This window comes from Dicentrarchus labrax, unplaced genomic scaffold, assembly GCF_905237075.1.
Source record: "Dicentrarchus labrax unplaced genomic scaffold, dlabrax2021, whole genome shotgun sequence".
NCBI classification, from domain to species: Eukaryota; Metazoa; Chordata; class Actinopteri; family Moronidae; genus Dicentrarchus; species Dicentrarchus labrax.
The window spans coordinates 14275053-14285929 of record NW_026136721.1 but is presented as its reverse complement, the minus strand read 5'-3'; the positions used below and the strand labels follow the sequence as shown (position 1 = coordinate 14285929).

The 10877-nt window shown below is 40.6% G+C and overlaps 1 protein-coding gene across 2 annotated transcripts in view; it reads right to left on the bottom strand.

The window, feature by feature from the left end:
- Window positions 1-9418, bottom strand: part of aspscr1 (ASPSCR1 tether for SLC2A4, UBX domain containing) — a 17559-nt gene extending 8141 nt beyond the window's left edge. For both annotated transcript variants that reach the window (XR_007881611.1, XM_051384903.1), the window contains exons 1-11: window positions 9310-9418; window positions 9021-9076; window positions 7717-7831; window positions 5085-5185; window positions 3293-3350; window positions 2995-3068; window positions 2301-2868; window positions 1632-1691; window positions 1049-1188; window positions 121-202; window positions 1-14 (exon numbers count right to left, since the gene is read on the bottom strand). The exon at window positions 1-14 is cut by the window's left edge and continues 53 nt beyond it. Coding sequence is in view for 1 of the 2 variants with exons in the window: in XM_051384903.1 (XP_051240863.1) it covers window positions 1-14; window positions 121-202; window positions 1049-1188; window positions 1632-1691; window positions 2301-2868; window positions 2995-3068; window positions 3293-3350; window positions 5085-5185; window positions 7717-7831; window positions 9021-9076; window positions 9310-9399 (1358 nt within the window). In the remaining variant the exon portion in view is untranslated. The remainder of the gene's footprint in view (window positions 15-120; window positions 203-1048; window positions 1189-1631; window positions 1692-2300; window positions 2869-2994; window positions 3069-3292; window positions 3351-5084; window positions 5186-7716; window positions 7832-9020; window positions 9077-9309) is intronic.
- Between the last annotated feature and the right edge of the window lie 1459 nt (window positions 9419-10877).

The following is a 10877-nucleotide window of genomic DNA, read 5'->3' as shown; positions in this document are numbered from 1 at the left end:
ACCCTCAGGACCACCTGGAGACACAAAGGGGCAGCGGGTTATTCAAAGTCTGTATGTTTCATAGAAAACACACACATTTACAAACATTATTGTGATTATGTGTCTGTCACTTGTGCTCACTTTGGGATATTTTTCCAACTTCTCCTTCATCTGTGTTTCTCTCAGAGATTTAGTCATCAGCGGAGCCTCTTCCAATAACTTCCTGCAGGGACGAGGGAGAAAGAGATAAGACGCTGTTCTGATGAAACGAGCTGTGCAATAATAAAAAAAGCAGACTGTGGAATCAACAATGGGAAAGCTGAGCACAAAATGTTTCATCTTCTACCCTACTCGACTCGTGTGTGGCCGTGTATGCGTGTGTGCCTTTCAGAGGCACGAGACGAATTGCTGTGGTTGGCTTAATTCCACCCTTGGTAATTGCAGTCAATGACACGGTAGTAGCGTAGCCATGAGGCAGCCAGTTAAGTCGATGTAGACGGAGATTAAAGGATGTACGCGGTGAGGTCTCAACCTGACAGTGTTTGGCTGATGGCTGGAAGATAAACGTCTACACAGAACAGGCGTACTAATTGCTCCCTGTATGCCATATTTAGAAGCTTTTGTAGTGTGCGTGGTGTCTTTTAAATGAGAACATGTTTACAAACACACACAATGTCTCAGCAGCTGTGTCCTGCTGCGGCCACATCCAGAAAGCGCAGAGTAAACTTGTCCGCATCTGTGAAGAAGCGCTCATAACTAAAGGAAGACTTCAAACTCATAATAAATAAATAAATAAATAAATAAAACTTCATAACACACGCAGTGATGCCCAGCATTCTCCCTGCCTATGGCCTCTGATCATTGCTATGGTATTCTGCAATTAAGGGTTATACATCGACAAAACACCACAGGACCAAATGCCAAACTGACTAATTATCTGTTACAAACAGTGCAGGAACACATCTGATCCAGACATGTTTCTGCAGCAACGAGGTATTTATACTAAATATCACACACAGTTCTCTGACCCCAAGTCACTCAACCGCTTCCAATCACTTCCTTCTCCCACCTCTCGCTCTTCAGCTGGGCGAAGCGCTTGCGCACATCATCCACAGTCACTTCAAAGAACTCATCGGGCAGATTCCCGTGGTCCTCAGAGTGACGGGACATCAACTCCAGGTGGTAGATGAGAGGCTCCCTCTCTACTGGCTGTAAAGAGTGTGAGTGAAGGTGGGCAGAGGCGTAAAGAATTTATTGATCAAATTTATCAATATAACAAAGAAACAGTAACTCTACTAAAAGAACAATAAAAACGGATTGTGGCCAAACACCTCTGATGATTTCAATTCTAGCTGAAACAAAGTTATTAAACTATATTCATGATGTTCAATTTGGGACAATGGTTGTTAAGTTCAAGATTCAAGATTCAGTTGAAAGTGGAATTTTGGACAGTTGCGGGAAACAAACACATTGACATACAGTTCGAGGCCCTGAACCACATAAAGCAAACTGAAACATCACAATTCTATTGTATTTAGTAACCTGTCAGGGAATCAAACCCTTAAATTAATGAGTTGCAGAATCATATTGTGTCTAAGGCAAACTGAACTAAACAGGTAACAGGTTTAAAGGTCAGAAACAAAAGGGTTTACCTCCAAGAACTCCTCCCCCTCGTCCATGTCCTCATCTGGCTGGTTGGCAGGGTTTTGACGCTGTGGAAAGAACAGAAAGGGCTACAATTTATATTCAGTTACATGTGAAGAAACTGTTGTCAGCCAAAGTTTCTTAGGTCAAGAATGAACTTTTAGTCTCAGCCCAATCTTTTGCAATCCACTAAAAATATCTGTTGTAGGGTAAGCAAAAACGACTTCATACAATTTCCTAAAGCTGACATACAGTAAGAATTGTCCCACTATAAAACACTAGAGCTACGTTCACACTGCACTGCACTGGCCCACATCAGATTTTCTTTTGCTCATATATAACTCATATATGTTTTTTTACATGATGATCTCTTCAATTCTAATTTGGACCACTTTCATATGTGTTCAGATCAGATACAGGTCAGATTTCTTTGCAATGTGACCTCAGTGTGAACAGTCATATCAGAATTCATGTGACTTTTATGTCACTCTGACATTTGTCACATGGGTCACTTCAGGGCCATGACCTGTTCACACTGGAATCTGATATGGGTCTGTTTAAATAATAATTTGAACAGCCAAACAAAAGAAAAAACTGAGCACTAAATCAGAATTGAGGTTAAAAGTTACTCCTGACCAAGATTCAATATCAGCACTTTCTCCATTTTCACTTCTCACCTTGGTAGCAGAACCGTGGCTGGATTTGGCTTTCTTGGCTTTGGGTGATTCTACTGCAGCAGTAAGAGCTGACAGAGCTGAGGATGATGAGGATGAAGATAGTGAGCGTAACACTGCACCTCCCCCGGGTCCCCCGAGGCGCTGACCGCCTCCAGAGAAGGGAATGAAGGGAACTGAGGGAGTGGCGGAAGAGGAGGAGGAAGAAGATGGGTGAGAATTCAGTCCTGATGGCCCTGGTTTCTCACCATCCTCCTCTGGTGGTCCTCTCTCCACGGGAGAAGACTTTGGCCGAACTGCATCCTGGGAGTTTGGAACCTTTTCCTGTTGAACAGGAAGTGTGCTTGCGGCAGAGGCAGGAGGAGGCGCAGGGGGGGTTTCCATTGGCCTATCGGGGCTTGATTTTTTTATTGGCACCTCCGTTGTTGGCGTCTCCAGACGTGACGGAGCAGGATCGGGCTGAGATGGCGGGCTAGGTGTGGTTTCCTTGGCAACTGGTACGGTTGGCACAGCAGCTGTTTCAGTGACTTCCCCACCATCTTCCTCTCCCTGTTTGTTTTTGAGTAAAAACCTTAAACCGAAAAGGAAATAACAGCTTTATCATAAAGCATGAACTCTCAAGTTTACGTTGTATTTTTATGTTTGTTCATATTGTTTGTACACAATATTTAAATCTGCTTCAACACAGGAAACCAACCTGACAATGGCACTTCCTCCTGTAAGACCCAGAGACTTCAGAGTGGCCTTCTTGAGCGCTTCTTCCCCACTCACCTACACACAGACACAGACACACAGACACACAGACACACAGACACACAGACACACAGAACACAGACACAGACACACACACACACACACACACACACACACACACACACACACACACACAACACACAGACACACAGACACACAGACACACAGACACACAGACACACGTTACCATAAAACTCACTTTCATCTCTTGAAAAAAGGAGTATGGAAGGAACACCGCATACCTCGTCTCTCATGTAAACACACACAGGGGTGGATCCTGACTCAGACAGCTCCGACACACTGGAATCAGGCGTCGACAATAAGAAAAACATAGATTTAAATTATGGGCTGATTATTTTTTATTTGACCCAACAGTGACAAAGCAAAACACAGAAGTGATTTTCCCTTGTTCGTGAAGATCAGCTCTGTGATTTTACAATAAAACCTCATGCAATGCAGTGGCGCGCTGTCTGCATGTGTAAACCATGTGTGCACAATCCCGTGTAGAAACTAATTGAACCATAAATGTTTTACTATTGTTCTCCTCCATTCTGAAAATCAAAGCTTCCCCCTCTGCTCCACAACATTCCCAAAGCTTTTCCTCTGGTGCAGAGCTAATATTCATTTCATGGAAGTGTAACGTCCCTGGAAAAGGATCAGGGTATGGAGTGATGTCATTTAATAGAGATGAGAGCTGGACGGATGCACGAGCACCTGGGACCGCACAGCTGGAACTACTGAGTAACAGCTGCATGTGTGTGTGTGTGCGTGTGTGTGTGTGTGTGTGTGTGTGTGTGTGTGTGGTTTGAATGAGTGGTGATGATATGTGGGAAAGCTTAAACCACAGTAGAAGAGTGATGAGAAAAAGGCATGTTATCTAACACAGTGTTGGCCTGCATTCATTCCTACACAAGGATCACTTTCGCTTTCCAGCAGCAAACACACACACAAACATGTTTGTCATCCATACTTGTGAGGACCATCTCTACCGCCTTACTGGTGTAGTGTGATGTCACAATATGGTAGAGCTGCAACAATTGGTCGATTATTTGATTAGTTGTCAACTATTAAATTAATTACCAACTATTTTAGATAAATTAGGTTTTAAGACAGAAATATTCTGATTTCAGCTTCTCAAATGTGAATATTTTCTGGTTTGTTTTGGCCTCTATGACAATAAACTGAATATCTTTGGGTTGTAGACAAAGCGAGACATGTGAGGACATCACCTTGGGATCTGGGAAACAGGGATTTTATGGCATTTATAGACCAAACAACTAATTGATTAACCAAGAAACTGAATAAAAGATCAATTGATGAAATTGTCGTTACAAAATGTGTCATTACAAATGAAATGATTACGTTTATGCATCATAGAGTATATTTCATTTTAATTGTTGGGGTTCAAATTTGAAAAATATGTGGTGACACCGGCATGAGACCTACGCTGAATCATACAAGCATTTACACAAAACCAATCACAGAGAGACCAGTGTTGGCAAACTTGGCAAAAAGTGGAATTTGGGGCAGTTGTGGGATAAATTCACTTTTGAATTATAGTTCAACTTTGGATGAATTCCAAAACTGTTTTTTAATTGTCAACAAACACTTCAATTCCCAAACCAAACCTATCACTGGCTTCTTCACCATGGCAACGGCAACAGAAGCTCATGGGTATTGTAGTAATGGATAAAATATAGTTTCTCAGAAAAGTTGAAATACTTAAAATTAATGGCCAAGATTCATCCTGCGTTTCTAAAATCAATAACACTGAGGTTGTTAAAGAAACATTTGAAATAGGAAAACAGAAGAGGGAAAAACACTTCAGAGAACCAGCGGATCTTCCCACTGTACTACTCTCAATGTGTAACCCCAACTTCACCCTCGAACAGCCCTGTGAAGAAGTAAAAAAACAGAAAAAATGACCTCAAATCAGTTCTGCTTGGTCCTCACAGTGATAGATTGATTGATGTACAAAAGCACACACACACACACACACACATTTTGTACATGTGTACACACTCATACACGCACCTGATCTGGGGAAAATGTGTGAGCAGTTCCCACAGACTCTGTCCACACGAGAAGGAACCCTGGAGCCGAGAGCCGTCCTCCATCTGTAGTGCAATCCGCACCTGAGGAACATGAAACCACAGTAACACACAGCTGCAGTTTAAACAAATGCCACAAGTGCCACACTTTACACACAAACCAGAGTGAGGAATCAATAATGAGTCTAAATGATGAACAACAGTCCACACACGCCTCTGGAGCTGGGTGTCTAACCTCACAGTACACACAGTATGCACGTGCTATAAGCGGTTGTGAGAGGAATTTAAAGGGTGTTACATTTTTTTTAAGAGTTACTAACAAAGATGTGACAGATGTGACAAAGGACCCTGACTGGATTTGATCCAACATTACATTGTATATTGGCCCCCTGGATTAAAACTGTTTATTTTTCAGAATTTTCTATAATTTCTGTTTTTTTCTTATAAAATACTTTATAGATTTTCAATGAGACCTTATTCAATTTACACTATTTAAAATACGTAAATCACAAGCACTGGCTTTTTCCATAAAGTTATTTATGAATATTAATTTAAACCTTTAAAATAAAAAAGTTCAAACTAGGTGGCTGTATCTTTACCTCAAACCTCTTAAATGCAGGAGTGAAACTCACTGTACTAAGTACCAAAATCTCCCTAGGTGGCCATTTGTAAGCTCTTGGCTCTACAGTCTTGAGCCATTTTGCAGGAAGAAAATTCTTTGATAATCGAACTTGATTAAGCTGCACATGTGGGCCCACCTCAATCTGGAAATGAGTAACACCCGGCATCAATGCAATTCTCTGTTGTTCTTTCACTCTCTGAGTCATTCTACAAGTTGTTTATGTTTACTCAACAACCGTGTTGTCCAGTACAGAAAGCTCACTGCACGTCCGGGGAGAGATGAAAAGAGCGCCTTGGCTGTCAACGACCAAGCACGAAACACTCTCGCACACTCAGTCTGGCTGAGGTAAATGTTGGGAGAGCCTGAGCAAGTCTTGTGTGTGTGTGTGTGTGTGTGTGTGTGTGTGTGTGTGTGTGTGTGTGTGTGTGTGTGTGTGTGTGTGTGTGTGTGTGTGTGTGTGTGTGGGGTACAAGAGTGAGTGTGTGTGAGTATATAAAATCTGTGAGGTATCAACAGTCAACCATCCATCAAATGAACAAGAACAACAGATCAAACCCAGCCGTGATTTTACTGCTTAGATTATGATGCCATGATGTCATAGGAAACTACAGCTCAGCTACAACAAAGTGTTTTTTTGGATACAGATCAGATCAGAGAGAACGCAGGAACACAGGCAGAGTATTTACACATTTCCAGGTACCGACAATAAAACCTCACACAGCTGACAGGGAAAAAAAGCCTAAATAATAATGATACTACAATATAAGGCAACATATCATCTGGGAGTTTTCCCCCTCAAACATAATTATGGGTGGGACAAATCTTGATATGGTTTTATGTGATACAATACTGATACTCTGGCACCAGAACCATTACACTCTGTGTTGCATCATTGAAGCCAAGGTATTTCCTTTCTTTCCTGCAAATATTTCCTCTTTGAACTCTTTTGCCAGTATAGTCTGTCTGACACAATCATGGCACACATGTGGATGTGCCCGTGTGGCTCAGATTCTCTGCACTTTGTTATACAGGGCGTCATCTCACCTGTGCGTACTTAACTTTGTGGAAGTGAAAGCTCTTAATAATCCAGTGAGGCACATCATAGATTACTTTCTTACAGTCTAGCGTGTTTTCACCTGTTTTGTGACACTCTAGCTTTAATTATCATACTGCGATATACAGACGAGTGATGAGTTAAAGGAAAAACTAGAGGCGTCACTGACTGGTTGGATGGATATGCCATGGCTTTCCCAGCCACCAGATCTCAACCCAACTGAGTGTCTGAGATTTTGGCTGACATGTTAGACAGCACTCTCCATCATCATCATAAAACCAAATGAGTGAGTTTATTTTGGAAGAACAGGGTTCATCCCTCCAGTGGAGTTAAGAGACTTGAAGAATCTATGACAAGTATTGGCTCTTTTGGCTGTGCCGAGTCAAACCATACCACGCTGATTCACGTTTCCATTACCAGTTGAAACGTGTCAAGTTGTTGTTCTGGTGGCTCAGAACGTCTTACTGAGACACTCTGTAGGTCCATAGTTCACTCTACATCACAATTAACTAACACAATAGGACTGTGGACGGAGTGCAATTAACATTCATAATTAATATTAATATTGTTATCTGTTCCAAGAGTCCACAGCAGCCACCAATCATAACACCAAAACAAAAAAAAAAAAAAACACATGAATAACCAAAGACTGAGTACAGAGAATATTGTGATATTTGATTATCACAAAGATAACAAAGGTAATATTACTGGATGTCAGAGGAGTCAAAGCTAATGTATCCATGTGGGTTTGGGATATGTATTGAGAGGGAATTCTCAACCAGTAATTCTTTTAGACTTTTAAAGCCATACTAAACCATGTGTTACCATATGTACTATTATGTTGTCAGCCTCTACAATTTAACACTCTATTTTTACTCTCTGTCTCTCTCACACACACACACACACACACACACACACACACACTTTGCTTTAACTAACCTGGCTGTCAGCTACAGCCTGTTTCCTTGTACTCGTCACCATTTCCAGTTTAGCGTTGTTGGGCAGATTGGCAAACCTCCATGGCCGCGTAAGGTCAATAGTGGTCCTCTGAAACCTGTCAAGAGTTTATGACAGAAGAAAGGACGAGTGAGCACGATGGAACAGTCAAATCTATATATACCGTAAAACTTCAGTTAATAGCCCAAGCTTTTATTTGCTTCAATCACTGAACTCAACCTGCCTTTACTTCAGACAGGCCTCTATATGGGACAGGCCTTTATATGGGACAGGCCTTTATATGGGACAGGCCTTTATATGGGACAGGCCTTTACATGGGACAGGCCTTTACATGGGACAGGCCTTTACATGGGACAGGCCTCTATATGGGACAGGCCTTTACATGGGACAGGCCTCTATATGGGACAGGCCTCTATATGGGACAGGCCTTTACATGGGACAGGCCTCTATATGGGACAGGCCTTTACATGGGACAGGCCTCTACATGGGACAGGCCTTTAATTCCTTTTGCACAAAACTTTTGTTCAGCAAAAATGGGAAATACTATGAAATCCATTATTTAACCATGAGTATTACTTGTATAAAAATTAATCTATTGAATAACATAATAATTACAAATGACTTACTTGATACTTTGGTGCTCATGGTTTCCATAAAATGAACGACTGACGTTTTGAGCAGCTTACAACTGGCTCAAGAGGGCGACCAAGTCGGCTTTAAGAAGTTTTATACATCCAAAGAACTTCTATAAAATCCAGACCAGGCCTTGTGTTTATTTATCAATAACATATAGTCACACCAGGTTAGTAAAGGGGACCTGCTTTACTCTGATGTTTTACAGTATATTAAAAAATAAAGAGCAGCATTAAGTTGGATTAAGTCTCTCTCCTCTAGAGTTCTCCGGGTATTATAAAATGATCCCAGAGGGTAAATTCAATCACTGCAATTGTCACACTGAACTAAGAATTAAACTTAAAATCAAATTAAACAAAAATTACATTTGATTTTCCTATCAATGATTAAAAATCAGTGCTTGAATTAAAGACTAAGATTTAATAACTAAAAGAGACAGAGCCCTCCTGTAGATTCACACACACACACACACACACACACACACACACACACACACACACACACACACACACACGTGGTTTGATTTGATTACATCTCTTAGAGTATTTATATGCAGTCTAGGCTCAGGCCAGGAATAAAAGCTAACATTAATGTAGCCTGTAAGTCTGCACGGTGACAGCTAGCTATCGGTGACATCAACCAGTGATACTCACTTCAACCCGTGATCTTCGGGGTTAAATCCATGCTTTTTGCACACATCCTCCAGCACCTGAAGATGACAAACATGAGCTGAATCTCACAGATTAAGAGTTGCCACCTGATTACCAAAATAATTTAATTTCACCCTCAAGAAGCCTGAAACTGATCTGTCACTGGCTAACGACTGTTAGCCTCACAAGCTAACTCAGAGGAGAGTAGTTTGCTCTGGTTGAGGAACAAAGAAACACAATGAAACAACAACAACAGTCAGACGGCATTAGAGGTTCTTCAGACACTAGTTACCTGTAATAACGGTGTGTTTGGAGACACTTTGACTGTCTGTCTTCTCCCATTTGGAGTGAGAACCGTCACAGCTGTACCACTGGCTGCCATTGTGTGTCGTGACGTCGCGGTGTTTGTTTGAATAAACTTTATTGACTCGTTACAAACAGAGTTTAAAGGGCCAGTTCAACCTAAATGTGAGGAGGTGTTTCTTTACAGGGGTACATGGGATTTTGTTTGTGGTGCTCACAGCATTGAGAGTTACAGTTATTACATCTACAATGGGTCTCCCTTTACATCATTTACATCATTTCCACAGATCTCACAGTTTTTATAGAAACTATGTTCTCATGACATATTCAGCAATATATATATTAAAATATTAAATAAGTCACAAATGCAGATGATGCTTATTTCACTTCTTGTATCAATTTAGTTTTGAATATATATATATATATATAGAGAGAGAGAATAAAAAAATTAAAGAATAAACTTAAATATGAGAGGAGAAACATAATGTGATGCTTTCATACAGTACAGGTGATTGCATGATACAATAGTGCCTTTTTTCACATTTTGGCATGTCAGGGAAAGCACAGGTTATACCTACAACATGAAGTTTCTAACTGGTCATGAAACAGTCTAAGTTTAATACTGATGCCTCTATATCACCTACATATCCACACAATTGAATGTGGTTATTTCAATAAGGTTATTTTTAATGCCTGCAACCAGGTTGTATTCGGTCATATTCCCCTTGAAATCAGTGAAACCAGGCGGTGGAAACACTATGACTGTTGTACACGGGGGTTGCCAGAATCAAAAGAGAAATTAAAGTAGTTATGGCTAAATACCCTGCAGGTATGCCAAGTCCAGTTCCTCTATTTGTGTGCACAGTGGTTTGCTCATGGGGACATTTGAGCAATTGTAAATTATAGTAGTTACACATGTGCTTTTCCTGCAGCAACAAGTGGAAATATCTGCAATGAAAAAGGTCCATGCCTCCATCCCCAGGACAGTAGGAGTCACTGAATAGTTTAATGAGTATGAAAGTGAAGTTAATCATATGTGATTTCACTCTTATCCGATCTCAACCCAGTTGAGCGACAGAGATTTTGGTGTAAACTGTTAGACAGACACATTTCCCTGGTACAGTATGAGGGTGCACATGTATAAGAACATGAAGGGGACTGATAAAAGCAGAGTGAGGCACCTTTGTACAGGAAGTGGTGTCTCTTTTTATGTTTACTTTTTATTACCCATCTCTGCTTGTTTTATCCTTATGAGGTTTTTTTCTTTCAGTCTTTTGCGTCTGATAAATACGACATCCTTAAGATATTTTAAATTTTTATTAAATTTTTAGAAGAATCATATTTAAGTCTGACATTTTATGTCCATTGAACTAATGGGTGCTAAAATCTTTGAAGATAAATTAGTTAAATCTCTAAATAAAGCACATAATATTTGTATAAAACAACATGAAGATCATTTTCTTGTCCAACACAACCAATCTGGCTTAACAAGCCTTCCTACTTTAACTGCAGTGATGCTCATAACAGAAGAAATTAGATCCCGCCTGCTGTTAACTG